The sequence below is a fragment of the Balaenoptera acutorostrata genome, chromosome 7 (assembly GCF_949987535.1).
Source record: "Balaenoptera acutorostrata chromosome 7, mBalAcu1.1, whole genome shotgun sequence".
Classification (NCBI taxonomy): Eukaryota; Metazoa; Chordata; class Mammalia; order Artiodactyla; family Balaenopteridae; genus Balaenoptera; species Balaenoptera acutorostrata.
The window spans coordinates 117,249,850-117,268,260 of NC_080070.1; the positions used below are offsets into that span (position 1 = coordinate 117,249,850).

Sequence of the window (18,411 nt, forward strand, 5' to 3'; positions counted from 1 at the left end):
TCATACGTGGGTGACTACCAAGAATGGTATGTGGCATGTAGTAGGTACATAATAAATACTTGTTGAATAAAAGAATCAAGGGTTTTATGGGGCTGTAAATCGGTGCACATTTATAAGGGTAATCTGGTAATATGCATCCTGAAAATACTGATGTTACCCCCGAAAAACTTGTGATGGAAATGTATGATGGAAAAAAATGGACAGTTGCAATTTTGTAACTGAAAAGCTCAAAATATTCACAGCTCTTACATACCTGAGGAGTGCAACAGAAATCTGAACATCTGGCTAGTAAGAAGCATTAGTGGGGGCTTCCCTGGTGGCGCAGTGGTTGAGAATCTGCCTGCCAATGCAGGGAACATGGGTTCGAGCCCTGGTCTGGGAAGATCCCACATGCCAAGGAGCAACTAGGCCCATGAGCCACAATTACTGAGCCTGCGCGTCTGGAGCCTGTGCTCCGCAACAAGAGAGGCCGCGATAATGAGAGGCCCGCGCACCGCGATGAAGAGTGGCCCCCACTTGCCGCAACTAGAGAAAGCCCTCGCACAGAAACGAAGACCCAACACAGCCATAAATAAATAAATAAACCCAAAGTTTAAAAAAAAAAAAAAAAAAGAAGAAGCATTAGTGGACATTCTCACACATTTAACCATTCCGTAGATGAGGGATGAGAGCAGGTAAATAAAGCACTGGGCCAGAGAGGAGGACCCCTCTTGGAAAGGAATACTCGGGACAGATGCAAGGTTCTTCACACAGGGCTGGGGGGGCGGGGGATCCCGTTACCATGGAGATAGAAACAAACCAAAGAGTTCACTCTCGACTTTTCCTTTTGTGCCTGTAGTTGTTTAACTCCACATCGCACACCGTTGTAAAAGTGGCACAAAGATCAGCAAGCACTCAGAGCCTAGCTAATGCAGCTCAGTACTTTCATCAAGATACGCATTTGACAAAAGCAAACTTACCCCCTACCTCCCAGCTGCCCGCACCATGCTCAGCCCGATGAAGATGCCTGCTCAGCGTGGACCAGGCGCCCCCAGTCTGGGTCTTGGCCCCAGTGGGACTGAGCAGCGCCTGCTGGAAGGAAGATGGTCCAGGCTCGGCACTCAGTGTAAAGATGCCCAGATCCCAGCCGCAGCAGATGCTCAGCGAAGATGCTCTGAACTTGGTCCAGAGGGACCAGCCCACCCAGGGCGAGGCTCTCAGGAGGCCGGGACCTCTCTCGTGTCCCCAACCCCACGTGGGAGAAACAACACCCCTGGAAGCTCTGAGGACTTCCTACGTAAACTCATCTGGCGGCAACACTCAGACTGGCCTGAACGTATCGGCAGAACAGGACTTAATCTGGCTCAGGGCTGTGCCGGGGTCCCCTCCTGTTTAGAGAGAAAATCCAGACATTTCTCTGCAGAGGGGGGCGTGCAGCTAAGGGCAGGTGTCCCGGAAGCAGCCTTGGAGGGTTTGTGAAATATACAATGTATATACTCTTCTAAAGTCCTAACCATTCTGGACCACATCCAGCCCTCCCAGTCCCGGCTCAGGGCCCGTGGGCGGTTGTGAGCCCCACTCTCTGCATGTCAGCGGTCGTGTCCCCTTCCACCAAGGGGAGCCGGCGGGCACAGAGGTTGGACCAGGCTTGCCGCATCTGTCCTCAGCATCTGTCGTGAGACAGGCGCCGAAAGAAGCAGGACCTCCTCAGTGCTCACCCTCGGGAACACCGACCTCCAAAACGATGACGACGCATGTATATTTGAAATTCTTAAAGAATCAGAGCTACTGCTCTTCCTAATCTGTCCTGACATAATTTGGAAATACAAGGGAAGAAGCCAAAAAAGGTTCTTACCTGAAAAAGTAGGTTTCGGCCATGTCGTAATGGCCAGGTGTCAGTTTGAGGGGAAGGCAGTCAATGGCCAAAGGCCTCACCATGAGCAAGTCCATCGCCAAGGCCACGAAGAGCACGGGCAGCAGCAGGTCGGCGGCGGTGGCCTTCCAGGCCCGACCCGAGTGGCAGAGCCGCTTCAGCAGGAGGGCAGCCGTTGGTGCCCAGAGCAGGGGGCCGCCCCGCACCGGGGGTACCAGCAGGCGTGCCGTCGGAGGGGACAGGAAGATATGGAGGGTTAGTGCCCGGGACCCACGTGGCATCCCCAACACACCCCCCGTCGTGCAGGTCCCTTCACTGATCCTTCAGCCCAGAAGCACCAGCGGCTCCCACTCTACCCTAAGTAAGGACACACCAGAAAGTTACACGCACGGGGCATCCCGTGACATTAAACACAAGGACAGATGTCACAGTGGCCCCCACTCCACTCCTGCTTCTGAAGGGGGGCAGGCAGATGCAAAAGGATGGGGAGAAGGGGCTTGTGTTTATTCTTATGGGTTAAAACAAAGCCTGTGACATGAGCCTGAATTCTCGCACAAGAAGAAAAAAAGCAAGACGTTCCAAGGTCCCCAAGCCACCGAGGAAGGGGTGGGAGGTGACAGAGAGGGCACTTCCTCCCTGAGACCCCCTCTCCTGGTTCTCCTCCTCTGTTCTCACCCCGTGTCTCCCCCCTCACAGGTTACATCCTGGTCAGGATTCGGGCGGCACCACACCTGCCTCTCCCCAGTTCCCTGCCGACCCCCGCACCCTGCATCCTCTGCCACATCTGGGGCATCCCTGGTGAGGAGGAGCTGGGTCAGCCTCATGGGGCAGGGGGTCCCGGCCTCGCCTCAGCAGCGCTGGCCTCCCTTCCTTACGCGGCAAATCTGATAACAGCCCTCCGCGAACAGAGAGGCAAAAGGTAAACCCGGAAAGCACAGCACGAACTGGGCGTCCTGGCCCGGTCCTCCTGCCAGGCTCCCTCCTAGGGTGGTCATCGGGGTCCACAGACGCTGTGCAGTGAACCTGCCCCTATTCCGGCCAAACAGCCCGTGAGAGCAGATTCTGCATCCAGCTGAGGAGGCGAAGCTGGGAGCAAACAGAGAGGCCCATGGACTGCAGCCTCCAGCCGGGCACGTCTAAAGGACGACACGGCTGAACCTCGGCCAGGCCCATGGACCCCCCACTGATTCCTCCTAAAGTATCGCACAAGAAAAGCAGCCTCTGAAAGGACAGATGTGGGAGCTCTCTGGCGGTCCAGTGGTTAGGACTCTGCACTTTCACCGCCGTGGCCCAGGTTCAATCCCTGGTCGGGGAACTGAGATCCCACCAGCCATGCAGCATGGCCAAAAAAAAAAACAGCTATGCTAAATTGACTGTACTGCTTACAAATATCAAACTGAAATACAGTTAATGAAAGAGCAGTGAATAAGCTTAAAGTCCCAGAAGAAAACACTTTTAAAGAAACTACCGTCTTGAAAGATAAACGACTGATAATAGCACTGAGAGCAGAGCTGCAGAGGCACAGCTGGAGAAGAAAATGCATATCTGAAAGACCCCCCTCATCTGTAGATCCTCCCTGAGAGCCAGTGTGTGCAGGCTCTGGCTCTTTGGTTTCTGTCCTCAAAAAAGGTGTAACACAGGGATTGAGATAAAAATGTAAACAACCCGACACGATGTAAACTAGTGTAATGAGGTGGGCAGTGCCTCAAGGATTGGAATCAAAGACGCAGTCTTGGGAGGTTTAGAGGGAAAGTGGGGACATTTAAGCAGAATCCTTAAGACCCACCAGGAGATGTTTGAAGGCAGTCAAGAAAATCTGGATGTTTAAAGACCAGCACATGAGCTATTAACCAGCGTGGCATATTCGGCGAATAACTGTGTGAAGCGCTGAGTACGCGTGGCAGGTGGCAGAAGGTGAAGCCCTTTACCAGACGCTTTGAAGATTAGGGATGACAGCCTTTACTGCACTGAAGGTCACATGATGAGATGCACATTATGATACAAAGTAACATTTTATTGTAAAACAAGCAGCACTCTCTAATGAGGCTGGGCTTGTGGTGAAAATAGTGGTTAATACTTCCGACTACATGTCAGATTCACCTGGGTACCTTTTTTTAAATGCTGATTTCCAGGTCCCACCTCAGACAGAATCAGATCTTCACAGACTCAGAGATTAAAATCTGCTTTAAAAAAAAAGAAAGAAAACGAAAACTTCCCGGGGGATTCCGATGCTCAGCTGGGTTAAAGAATTGCTGATTTAATGCACAACTAATGATGATTCATATATAACTCTCATAAAGCAGTTATTAAATCAGCAGATAGAGAGACTCTAGTGCTAGAAAAGGTATATTAAGCTAAATTTGATCCTTCATCGTATAAACATAGACACGAATACAAAATACCCCCTTCCTGATCATTTTAGGACATTCTAATGTGGGATAATACTGACGCATGGCATTACGTATGCAGACCTATTAGGGTAATTACGTGAGTTATCTAACTCAAGCAGAAATAACTGAGATGTTGTTGGTTGCCAAACCCCTAGATTCCAAAATGACTGCTGAGATGATTGCTTATTGTCCTCACGGCCTCTGGCTCAGGAGTTGTTTCTCCACCAAGACAGACGCCTCACCGTTTCCATTCAAGAGGACCTGAAAGCCACCGGTGGGCCCGGGGGCTTGTGCCTCCACCACACCTCCGGTCACTGCCCACCGGAAGCCACACCCCTCGGGTCAGCATCCTTCGACTGCACATCTGGCCACCGCCGCTTCTGCCACACTGTGCGCCTTCTCACATACGTGCACCGCAGGCCGTGACTGCAAACCCCTGTTCAAGTCACAGAGGGTTTTGTCTGCACAGCAGGTGCTACAAAATGGAAAGAGCACGTGACCATCTGGGTGGTGGATTTGCCTGGTGATGGAGGAGCAGGCCCCGGGTCAGACAACGGCCCTGTGCCCTCTGGCCGTGCTCCAGAGGGGACCACCACAAGCGTCACTGTGGCGTGGGGACAGCTCCATCTTTCAATCCACGTAAACCGGGATTTGAATCCAGTCTCAGCCACCAACATGCTGTGTGACTTCTGGAAGCTTACCTAACCTCTCTGGATGCCATTTCCCCCAGTTAAAATAGAGACTTGTAGTATTTTCCCTTGAGGTAATGAGGATTATTATTACCACACTTATGAAACTACCAGTCCTAGTAAATGCTCATCAGACAGCCTCAGTAAGTCCGTGGGGAAAGGTGTTTCTTATATTAAGAAAAACAAATATTCCCCACCTTCCCATATATGTTAATTAGACACAATTGGAAAAATGAAGAGCTAAGAGAGTTGATGTCATGAATCCAACCACCAATCAAATAGTCACAGCTAAACTCATGAAAGTATTCATATGAATAATTTAACAGACAAAACTGAAATACTGGACCAAATTGTTATGAATTGTCTCATTTGACTTATGAGTGCAATTATATTCAAGGACTCCAGTTACATCCATAATTATTGACTCCCATTTACACTGACCATCAAATTGCTTAGGGAAGATGTCCAAAGACTTTTTTTTTTGGTCAGGTGGCTTCAATTGTTAAAAGATTACTTAAAGACTCAGCATCCACGCCAGAATGCAATCTCCACATTGCCAAGTTCATCCAAATATTCGTGAAGATTTTAAAACAAAGCATTACAAATGTAATGCCTTCAAGTCAATTTTTGAAAAATGAATACTCCAAAAGAAAACTGGGCAAACAGCATGCCTGAATATGCAGTTCCTTTAAAAAAAAAAAAACTACAAAATAACTAATATATGTTTATTGCAAAATCAGATATTTTCATGTAAGAAAACTTATCTGGAAAATAAATTTTCAGATTATCAATATGGTAAGGATTAAAAACAATGTTCATCCCTACTATTAGTGAGTGTTTTAGGAAATGGGCCTTCTTAACAGTGCTGCTGGGAGAATAGACCTGTTCAGTCTTTCTGGGGGAAGCAAGTATGAACCACCTTTGATCAGCTTAATTCCAAACCAAGGGTTGTATTAGTCAAAAAGCAATAGAAATTCATCAAATATAGCAAACAAGGTGGTTTGTTACATCTTATAGAAAATAGTAGCAAGAAGTTGTCTGACACAGGAGGGATTAATTGAACAATTTAAAATACAACCACTCAATGGAGAAAAATGTTACAAAATAATACATATAGAATGAATATAATTTACTAATAATATTAATATTAAACTAGAAAAATTATTACTGTTTTGGTGTACATACTTTAGTGAAAAGTTGTTGTCTTTTATGAAATAATTTCTACACTCTATACACTATTTGAATTTGACCAAGTGATTTTTTAAATTCAGAAAGTTAAAGTGAGACTTCCCTGGTGGCAGAGTGGATAAGACTCCATGCTCCCAATGCAGGGGGCCTGGCTTCCATTCCTGGTCAGGGAACTAGATCCCACATGCATGCTGCAACTAAGAGTTCACATGCCACAACTAAGGAGCCCACCTGCCACAACTAAGACCCAGTGCAAGTAAATAAATAAATAAATATCTTTTTTAAAAAGTCAAAGTACTATATACATTTTCAACCTACTTATTAAAGATTTCTATTTATTTGTGTGGTGAGATCATGCTACTTTTTCTTCTTCACAGTTTTCTGGTTTTTTGAACAATGAATATTTATGCATCTTGTAATCAATAATTATTCTGTAAAGACTGTATACTTATTTGGGAGATGCACGATTTTATGAAACAGAAATAGTATTTTTCTTTGTTCACTGAGTTAAGAAAATTTTAGAGTTGAAGTGGATCTTTAAAATAATGTAATTCAAACCTTTCACTTATTTATAAATACACCCAGTTCAGGAGAAATTGTGAAGTGAGTTAATTTGGGAGAACAAAGCACAGTATTTATTATGTGTAAGTGCTATGCTAGTTCCTTAGGTTTTCTCTTTGAATAAAGTTCTCAAAGCTTTTAGTCTTCTAATAGAGTCAAACGTAACGAAACATGACAATTAACCATGACCAACACAGTGTACTGTATTTAACAGTGGGTCAGACTTCTCCAAGGGGCTGCCACTGCCAGGAATTCAAGGAGTAAAAGGTGTTCTCTGACAGGTAGGGAGGGTGCCCGGCATGGGGAGGATCTCCTTGGAGTAGACACAGATTCTGAGACAGAAACACGGTACATCAGGTATTAGGGATATGGCCGGCCCTCTGTATCTGCTTCAGAAAATATTCAAGAAAAAAAAAAAAAATACTCCAGAAAGTTCCAAAAAGCAACACTTGGATTTGTCACACACTGGTAACTATTTACTGAGTGTATATATTGTATCAGGTATTATAACTAATCTAGAGATGATTTAAAACATACAGGAGGATGTGTGTATGTTATAGTCAAAGACTACACCTTTTTATATAAGGGACTTGAGCATCCAGGGATTTTGGTATTCACAGGGGTCCTGGAACCAATCCCCCTCGGATGCTGAGGGATGACTACGTTTTCTACTGTGCCCCAGTCATGATCTGGGACTTCAAAATCATTAGCAGACAGGAAAAGGCTTAAATCATTTCATCTGTTCTCACCAATCCAGAAAACAGAATCAGCAAGCTGTATGGAAAACTAACAGTGCTGGATGGCTCCTGGGGGTTAGGCTTTTAATCAAACAGGTAAACACCTGCAGATGGGCATTAATGTTGAAAATGTGTCCCAGCACCAGGACTCGGGAATCCCAACCTCACGTGGACACACTGACATCTGTACAGGCAGCGTGCCACCAGTGACCCCATTCAGAGCACAAAAGGCTTAGGTGGGGTGGTCCCCAATCTTTGTCTTGGTAAAGACTATAATTGTGTGACATTTATGCAAATTATGACTGAATTATGAATAATAATTCATACCATTTAAAGAAGAAAAACTAACAAAATCAAATATCCTCCTATTAAGAAAGGAAGGAAGGGGGGGACAGGGGAGGGAAGGAGAGGAAAAGAGAAAAAAGAGAAAATCAAAAAAGATGGGAAAAAAGTGAAAGGAAATATTTTGTGACACATTGGTATGCTTATTAATATGACATAAAACCCAAAATACAATTATTTCTTAAATATTAAACATGATAATATAAAAATATACAAAATTTAAAAGCATGCTAGATTACTGTAACTTTGCTTTTGAAAAGCAAAAAGAGTATTATGTTTAATTCTTTAAAAAGCTAACAAGTAGATTCTATGTTTATCTAAATTGTTTTAATAATAATCTCACAGCTCTATATTACCCAACTTTTCTGATGCTTTACCTGTTTTCTTGTAACAACTATACTATTTTCTTGTACATGATTTTTCTTAAAAAAAGAAAAAAGTAGGTGATAGAGTAATTTTCTACATGAAAAGCCACTGAAGGTTCCAATTGTTATACAGGTATATATCCTTGATCTGATTCTTTAAAAAACACTATGATTGTTGAAAAGACGCTCAACATCACTAATTATTAGAGAAATGCATATCAAAACTACAATGAGGTATCACCTCACACCGGTCAGATTGGCCATCATCAAAATATCTACAAATAAAAAATGCTGGAGAGGGTGTGGAGAAAAGGGAACCCTCTTGCACTGTTGGTGGGAATGTAAATTGATATAGCCACTCTGGAGAACAGTATGGAGGTTCCCTAAAAAACTAAAAATAGAACTACCATATGACCCAGAAAACCCACTACTGGGCATATATCCAGACAAAACCATTCGAAAAGATACATGTACCCCGATGTTCACTGCAGCATTATTTACAATAGCCAGGACATGGAAACAACCTAAATGTCCATCAAAGAAGGAGTGGATAAAGAGGATGTGGCACATATACGCAATGGAATACTACTCAGCTGTAAAAAAGAATGAAATAATACCATTTTCAGCAACATGGATGGACCTAGAGATGATCATACTAAGTGAAGTAAGTCAGACAGAGAAAGACAAATATCATACAATATAACTTATATGTGGAATCTAAAATATGACACAAATGAACTTATCTATGAAACAGAAACAGACTCAGAGACATAGAGAACAGACTTGTGGTTACCAAGGGGGAGGGGGGTTGGGGGAGAGAAGGACTGGGAGCTTGGGGTTAGCAGATGCAAACTAGTATATACAAGATGGATAAACAACAAGGTCTTACTGTATAGCACAGAGAACTATATTCAATATCCTGTGATAAACCACAGTGGGAAAGTATATGAAAAAGAATGTATGTATATGTATAACTGAATCACTTTGCTGAACAAAACTTACACTTTGCTTACAAAACACTATAAATCAACTATACTTCAATAAAATTTTTTTTAAAAGCATTATGATCATGATACGCAAAATGTTAAAAGAATCAAATTAGGATTTCACTTTGGAATAGGGTCATCCCTTACACCTAGCCACGTTTTTTGAATAATTTAAAGGTTGCTGAAACCCCTTTGTTTAAACCTGCCTTGAAAAGATAGTGACTTGACGTTCAGACAACCAGGGTACAGCTTGGCTCTGCCACCAACTACATACATCTCCTGGGCTGGTCGCAAGCTCAGAATTTGGGTTTTGTCTTAAATGCACCAAAGACAGGTCCTCCTGAAGCTTCTCAGTGGCCTCACACTTGGGTTTTCAAACCTGAGATCCCTCCAAAGTTCTAACGGACGGTTAGGAGAAGGACCCGGGGACACTTCCTGCTGCACCCCCATCGCGACCTCAGCCTTGGCCCTCAGCCTTGGTTCTGCTCTGCGTGGGTCAGATGGATGAGGGACGGATGGACGATGACCAAATGCTGTACCCACCACCCCTGTCTGTTTCTCACCTCACTGAGCTGAGGCTCTCCCCCAACCCCACCCCAAGGCCATTCTTCCTACTTGGGAAACACCCCCTGTGCATTTCCCCAGGCCCCCCACCCCCGACGTCCTCTCTCAGCAGTGACAGTCATGCCTGGTGGGCCTCATGCAAAGCTGTCTTCAAGCCACCAGTGGTGGGTCCATCTCAATCTGATTTCAATCAGTGTAAACAAGAATGCTGAAGTGGGTGATGAGGCTAAGAGATGAGTTCGTGGTTTTAAGAGAGGCAAAGAGAGCTGCTCAGACACCCCACGGCATCTCATGCCATCAGGGAGGAGGGAACGGAGGTACCGGTTCAGGATGCCCAGCTCAACGCCCCTCCGCTCCGGCCAGGAGGTGAGTGTGGAGGAGGGTGCCCTCGAGGGCATGTCTTTCTTCAGCTTCCTGAAGACCGATAGGCCCACAAAGCTTTCTCCAAGTTTTCCTGTCGTTAAATTTGAGGCAGCGACTACCCTAAGAGAAGTAAAACACATTCTTTGTCAAATATTTCACGAGAAGATGCGATTCCAGTTCAGGAAGTGAGGATTGTAACTATTCATCACCAACCTTTGGCACCTTCTCTGGCAGGTCTGATCTGCACGATGGCGAGAACTCCGTCTCCACACACTTTCCCCGCTTCCCAAGGCCCCAGCGGAAGCTGCTGCTTTCTGGCACCTGCCACCAGCATTAACCAGCCCAAGTCTATTTCAATTCCATTTTCATTCTGGTAGACGGTTTTCTGCAAAGCACCCGCCGTCAGTTCTCTGCTGATTTTAGCGAACGCGGCACACAAACTTTCTTTGGCGGGTATGACTGGCAGCAGACACGTCTCCTCTCCACCTCGCCTGCATGTGTTTGAAGTCTGAGGAAATGCGGAGAAAGAAGAAAAGACAGCTCTGCATCTAACGCCACAGCCAAGCCTAGGAGACACACAGAATCTGGAACAGCTCTTTGAAGAGGCAGAGAATGATGGCCTCCCGTGTAGGATGGGCTGTACAAACAGGATGGTCTCAGGAAGCAAACGAGAGGCTGCAGGTCCTCCAGATTAATCGCTGCCAAAATCACTTCCCATCATCACAGGAAGGAGCAATTAAGAATAAAATATAGACCCAGCTCGGTGCTCTGTGATGACTTAGAGGGCTGAGACGGTGCGGGGAATGGGAGGGAGGTCCAAGAAGGAGGGGACATATGTACACATGTGGCTGATTCACTTTGCTGTAGAGCAGAAACCAACACAACATCGTAAAGCAACTATACTCCAATTTAATAAAAGAATAATAATAAAAAACAAACAAACAAAAAGTTCTGAAACTGCATTATGGTGATGGCTGCACAGCTCAGTACATTTACTAAATATTAATGAATTATCTATTTAAAATCAGTTAATTTTACAGTATGTAAATTATACTTGAATAAAGTTGTTTAAAAAAAAGAATGAAATACAGAGGATTAAATTGAGGGAGAAAAAAGAAGTTTAGGTAAAGTGATGCTGACAGACATAGAGTTATAAGAATTTCAATGCAATCTCAGATCTCACAAGGCAGGGGAGGGGTGGAAATACGGCTTCTTAGAAAAAAGGCACAGCAGAGTCTTACAGGCGGAAAGCAACGGTTTCCCAGATTCACTCTCTATTAGATGGATTTGTGAAGTTTCACATCAAATTTGAGCTTAAAGAGATTCTTATAGGGTGTTTTTCATAGCAGTGACCACAGACCACCTAAATCAAAGGAAACTGGGGTGCTTGCTTAAAAATGTAAATGTCTAAGTCTTTGGAATCAAAATTTGCGGAAACTGGGCCTAAGAAACTGCCAATTTAATAAACATCAGGTTATCTTGTTTTATATATATATATATATATATATATATATATATATATATATATATAAAGTAGCCATCCTAACACACGTGAGGTGTTGCCCGTCATGGTTTTGAATTCCGTGTCCCTGATACTAGTGATGTTGAGCATCTTTTCATGTAACTGTTGGCCATCTGTACATCTTCTTTGGAAATATGTCTGTTCAGGTCCTTTGCCCATTTTTAAATCAGGTTATTTGTTTCTTTGTTATTGAGTTGTAGGAGTGCCTTATACATTTTGGATATTAACCCCCTATCAGATATATGGTTTGCAGATATTTTCTTTCATTCTGTAGGTTGCCTTTTCATTCTGTTGTTTCCTTTGCTGTGCAGAAACTTTTGGCAAGAATATGGGAAAGTTAGAAGTCTTGTATAATCATATATATATATATATATATATATAAATATATATATATAATGGAATATTATTTAGCAATAAAAAAGGAGGGAAATCCTATCACGTGTGACAACATGGGTGAAGTTGGAGGACATTACACTAAGTGAAATAAGCTGGACCCAGAAGGATAAATACTTTTGATTCCACTTATATGAGGAATAAACTAGTCAAACTCATAGGAACAGAGCATAGAATTGTGGTTGCCAAGGTGTGGGAGGGGATAGGGGATTTGTCCTTCAATGGGTATAAAGTTTCAGTTAAGCAAGATGATTGATTAGATTCCAGAGCTGTGCAGGCAACACTGTGCCCAGAGCCAACTTAAAGTGTTTACTGAGAGGGCAGCTCTCACATCATGTGTTCTTAGCACACATAAAAAAAAGAGGGAGATGCACGAGAACATTTTTGGATTTGTGAATATGTTTACTACCTTGATTGTAGTGATGCTGTCACAAACTCATCAAACTGTATACATTAAGTATATGGAGATTTTTTATATCAATTATACAATAAAGTTTTTAAAAAAAAAGCACCCAGGGGACTTCCCTGATGATCCAGTGGTTGAGACTCCACACTTCCAATTCATGGGGCACGGGTTCAATCCCTGGTCAGGGAACTAGATCCCCCACACACACACAAAAGCATCCGGGTGATTTTTTTTAAATTCCTTTAAAAAGCTCTCTTCTCTTAAAACTATACCCTGAATACAGCAGCTGGGGCTGTGACACATCAATGAGCTGTCTGTCCCAGGACCTGCTCCTCCAAAGACCAGACATGCATAAGGACGCACGGGTACCAGAAGCCTGGGGTGGCCCAAGTAAGGCGGATGGTCACCACCTGCCTCCAGTGCAGGGTCATGAGTTCACCAAAGTACCGTCTGGTCAGTTAGACAAGAAACGTGTTCAACGTCTATGCAAGGGGGCTGCGTGGGGTGCTTGGGATACAGCAGTAAGTAGGACAGCCCTGGGCCCGTCCCCTGGGGCTGGCAGTCGTGTCGGGGAAAAGAAGCACAGTTCAGTGCAACCTGTTCCATGTGCTGCAAGGGTAAGAGGGTCCCCTGGGCACCCAGAACAGGGGTGCGGCCCGGTCTGTGCAACTGGAGAAGACTTCTCTGAAAAGGGAACAATTCAACCACACACGGAAGAACAACTAGGGATTCTCTCCGAGACACGGGGAGGGGCGGGGTCTCGGGGGCAGCAGAGGAGCTGTGGCGCAGGTCCCGGGGGCCAGACGGGGCCCCATCGGCTCGAGAATGGACGGGATCCAGCTGGGCCACAACGCAGACACTGCGAGGCAAGCCCCGGCCCCGGGTCCTCTGGGTCTGGGCCTGCGGGCAGAATTTGGTGCCGAAAAACGGAAAACTTTAAGTGAGGAGCTTGTAATCAAATACTTAGACGCCGCTGGCTACAGTGGAGGGTGGATGGGTGGAATTTGGGGTGAGCAGAGGGGGTGACGTGTAAACCAGGTGGAGAGAGATGATGCTCTCTGAGGGGGAGAAAAGTGCCGGGGGAAATTGCGAGCTGGGCTTGACCACGTGCAGACACAGGGCCCTGGGAGGCTCCTGGCTGGAGCTGCAAGCAGGCGGTCACAGCCCCGGGGGCGGCCAGAGCTGCCCTGAGAGCCACGGGGACCAGCAGCAGAGGCGAAACCACCGCGGGCAGAGCGTGGAGCGTGGAGCCTGGGCTTCTGGGGCGCTGTCACCTGGAGGCCGAGGACACGTGGCATCACCGAGTCCCAGGAAAGGGAGTTTCATGCACAAAGCGGGGACTGACCACCACTTACAGGTCAGGAGTGATGCCTTCAAAGGGAGCGGCACAGGGGCCCCCGGGGAATGAGAACAAGCCCCAGGTGAGGGGCAGGGGAGCAGGACACAGCGAGTGGCCCAGACGTGTGAGGAGGGGGCCCGGCTGTGACCCAGGAGACAGGCAGGTCTCTGGACGGGAGGCACTTTGGAGGGAAGTTCCTGTTTGTCTTGTGCCACTTTTTTCCTCAAAGGAAGCACCACGAGCACATGTAAGTCCGGATGGGAAAGACCCAGGAGACGGGAGAGGCTGAAAACACAGAGGAAAGGACTCTGCCGAGAAGGTGGGCAGGGACTCGTCGTGGGCTGAGGAACCGTGCTCACCTGGGCAGGTGACAAGGAGAGGGGCGCAGAGGACGGGTACAGGAGGTTTGTGCGGGCAGAGGTCAGTGGTCTCCGTGGTGCAGGAACGGGGCTCCTCTGATGCGGGGGGCACAGAGCCGCGAGGAGGGTCGGCTTCCCAGCAACCAGGAGAGTTTGAGCCCCTGGGAGACAGGGCTGGACGGCTGAGAGCTCGTCCTGAGAATCTCCATCACCTGGCACCACTGGATGAACCTCCAGGAGGAAGGTGAGAACCATGCAAATGACTGAAGAGAACTCAGCCTGGTCAAACTGTGAAAGCCACACGCGCTGACCCTTGCAGGGATGTGACCGCTCAGGACAGCAGAGAGGCCTGTGGCCAAGGGGACGCTCACCCGCCCTGGAGTCAGCGGGTTCCAGGTGGGAGGCGCGAGGCTGGAGCCGAGTGACCCTGGGAGCCCCACCCTCACCTTTGCAAAAAAATAAAGGATCCAAAGAGACTGAAATGGCAGACGTTGCACGTGGAAGGGCATTTCCTGCTGGACCCACTGAGGGTGGGCAGGCAGACACATGGGATGACTGTAAACCTCAGCCTCCTCGCCCAGAAACGGAGACAGGAGAGCTGTGAGCACTCAGAGGGAACACGCACACAACACGCGGGTTGCAGTGTCTGATGCCCTCTGGGTGCCTCCACACAGAGGCGGCTGCCATGCCTGCCTCACCACACAGGACACAGGACGGATGTGCAGCCCCAGGGCTCCGCCTTCACCACTCATTTCTGTGGAGCCCCTAGGGCTCCTGTGGTTAAAAATGTATTATTCTATATTTTATTTTGCCTTTACCAATCTCTCAGAGAAGCAAGAATTGAGTTACTGGCGAGCTGGCTGTGGGAGACTGTTTCTGAAGACGTGGGCGTGTGTAGAGAGAAGGTCCTGTGGGTGAGGGCCCCCTGGAGTAGGAATCCATGACAAATAGTAGTTTCTAGGATATCCGTAGGAGGAGGAAGGGTTCTGTAAATCGTTATTCCAGAAGTCACATTTCCCTACTGTGGATCTCACAAACAAACAAACAAAGCAAAGTAACTAAAGCGTTTTACCCAGAAGACATTAAAACACATGGTCTCCAAAATCCTGATCTAGAATTTTGATAAAATTACTTCCAGGAAGCAGTATAACTTTTACTTAGGTACAGGCCTCATGCGGAGCTGTACGGGAGGATTTTGCAGATATATAATAAAATTGGTAAATGTAGGCAATCTCGTACCAAATTTGTTTTAATGCATCCTGGACTCATTTTTTTCTTAGTAATGAAACACTTAAATAGATTTTTAAATGATGTATTTTCCAGTTCCATAACTTGTAATTTCAATGATACATTACATTTTTATATCATATTTTACAATGGTAATGGAAAACACTACAATTTTTCTTTCCTCGGGGTTCTTTCTTAAATTTAAAATACTACTCTTTTTCAAGTAACATTAGCTTTTTTGCATATGTTCTACTTCTAACATATTTACATGGATTTTCATAATGTTCCCCAAATTCAGAACATGAAATTATCATTTTTCAAAACAGATGTATGACTAAAATGAGGAGGATATTTGGAGGCAATACATCTTCAATGTAAATTATCCTAAGTTCTCAATGATGACAAAATGTCTATAAGAGCATAATCATATTTTCCTTACATTTGTTTGTACATATGAAAGTCATTAACTAATGTAACATAAAAAATGAATGCTCAGAAATTAAACCTTTAGGCAAAATTCTAGTAATGAAAAGAGAAAATAATGCCTATGCCCAGTTAAAGTAAAAATTTTATATAAAACAGAGATGAATTTTGATATATACAGTGGAATGTTACTACATAGAAATTACACGAGCCATAACATGGATGAATCTCAGAGACAAAACATACAGGGAAAAAAACACATAATTTTGTGCATATTGTATGATTCCATTTATATGAAGTTCAAAGAAGATATAACCATTGTAAATATATGTGCACCCAACATAGGAGCACCTCAATAAATAAGGCAAATACTAACAGCCATAAAAGGAGAAATAGACAGTAACACAAGAGCAGTGGGAGACTTTAACACCACACTTTCATCAGTGGACAGATATCCAGACAGAAAATCAATAAGAAAACACAGGCCTTAAATGACACACTAGACCACACGGACTTAATTGATATGTATAGGGCATTCCATCCAAAAGCAGCAGAATAGACATTCTTCTCATGTGCACATGGAACATTCTCCAGGATTGACCACATGCTGGGCCTCAAAGCAAGCCTTGGTAAATTTAAGAAAATTGAAATCATATCAAGCATCTTTTCCAACCACAGCACTATGAGATTAGAAATCAACTACAAGGGAGAAAAACTGTAAAAACACAAACACGTGGAGGCTAAACAATATGCTACTAAACAACCAATGGATCACTGAAGGAATCAATGAGGAAATGAAAAAATGCGTAGAGACAAATAGAAACAAAAGCACGATGATCCAAAACCTATGTGATGCAGCAAAAGCACTTCTAAGAGGGAAGTTTATAACAATGCAATCTTATCACAGGAAACAAGAAAAATCTCAAATAAACAACCTAACCTTATATCTAAAGCAACTAGAGAAAGAAGAACAAACAAAACCTAAAGTTAGTATAAGGAAAGAAATCATAAAGGTCAGAGCAGAAATAAATGAACTAGAAACTAAGAAAACAGTAGAAAAGCTCAATAAAACTAAAAGCTTGGTCTTTGAAAAGATAAACAAAATTGATACACCTTTAGCCAGACTCATCAAGAAAAAAAGGGAGAGGGCTCAAATCAATAAAATTAGAAACAAAAAAGGAGAAGTTACAATGGACACCACAGAAATACAAAGGATAAGAGACTACTACAAGCAACTCTATGCCAATAAAATGGACAACCTGGAAGAAATGGACAAATTCTTAGAAAGGTATAACCTTCCAAGACTGAACCAGGAGGAAATAGAAAATATGAACACACCACTCACAAATAATGAAATTGAAACTGTGATTTTAAAACTCCCAAAAAACAAAAGCCCAGGAACAGATGGCTTCACGGGTGAATTCTATCAAACATTTAGAGAAGAGTTAACACCTATCCTTCTCAAACTCTTCTAAAAAATTGCAGAGGAAGGAACACTCCCAAACTCATTCTATGAGGCCACCATCACCCTGATATCAAAATTAAACAAAGATACCACAAAAAAAGAAAATTACAGGCCAGTATCTCTGATGAAAATAGATGCAAAAATCCTCAACAAAATACTAGCAATCTGAATCCAACAATACATTAAAAGGATCATACACCATGATCAAGTGGGATTTATCCCAGGGATGCAAGGATTCTTCAATATACACAAATCAGTGTGATACACTTCATCAACAAATTGAAGAATAAAAACCACATGATCATCTCAATAGATGCAGAAAAAGCTTTTGAAAAAATTCAACACCCATTTATGATTAAAAACTCTCCAGAAAGTGGACATAGAGGGAACCTACCTCAACGTAATAAAGGCCATATAGGACAAACCTACAGCTAACTTACTCAATGGTGAAAAGCTGAAAGCATTTCCTCTAAGATCACGAACAAGACAAGGATGTCCACTGTTACCACTATTATTCAACATAGTTTTGGAAGTCATAGCGATGGCAAGCAGAGAAGAAAAAGAAATAAAAAGAACCCAAATTGGAAAAGAAGTAAAACTGTCACTGTTTGCAAATGACATGAAAACTACTAGAGCTCATCAATGAATTTGGTAAAGTTGCAGGATACAAAATTAATACAGAGAAATCTGTTGCATTTCTCTGCACTAACAAAGAAAGATCAGAAAGAGAAATTCAAGAAAAAATCCCATTTACCATCACGTCAAAAAGAATAAAATGCCTAGGAATAAACCTACCAAAGGAGGCAAAAGACCTGCCCTCAGAAAACTATAAGACACTGATGAAAGAAATCAAAGATGATACAAACAGATAGAAAGATATACCATGTTCTTGGAGTGGAAGAACCAATATTGTATAAATGACTATACTACCCAAGGCAGTCTACAGATTCAGTGCAATCCCTATCAAATTACCAATGGCATTTTTCACAGAACTAGAACAAAAAATCTTAAAATATGTATGGAGACATAAAAGACCCTGAATAGCCAAAGCAATCTTGAGAAAGAAAAACAGAACTGGAGGAATCACGCTCCCTGACTTCAGACTATATTACAAAGCTACATACAAAAACAGTATGATACTGGCACAAAAACAGAAGCATAGATCAATGGAATGGGATAGAAAACCCAGAAATAAACCCACACACCTATGGTCAGTTAATCTACAACAAAGGAGGCAAGA

The 18,411-nt window shown here is 44.1% G+C and overlaps 1 protein-coding gene across 1 annotated transcript in view; it reads right to left on the reverse strand.

The window, feature by feature from the left end:
* ABCA13 (ATP binding cassette subfamily A member 13) overlaps window positions 1–18,411 on the reverse strand; it is a 273,722-nt gene that overhangs the window by 150,431 nt on the left and 104,880 nt on the right. The window contains 6 exon segments of the mRNA XM_057549669.1: window positions 1,835–2,173; window positions 9,996–10,128; window positions 10,251–10,450; window positions 12,728–12,808; window positions 13,071–13,258; window positions 14,057–14,217. Coding sequence (XP_057405652.1) covers window positions 1,835–2,173; window positions 9,996–10,128; window positions 10,251–10,450; window positions 12,728–12,808; window positions 13,071–13,258; window positions 14,057–14,217 — 1,102 coding nt within the window.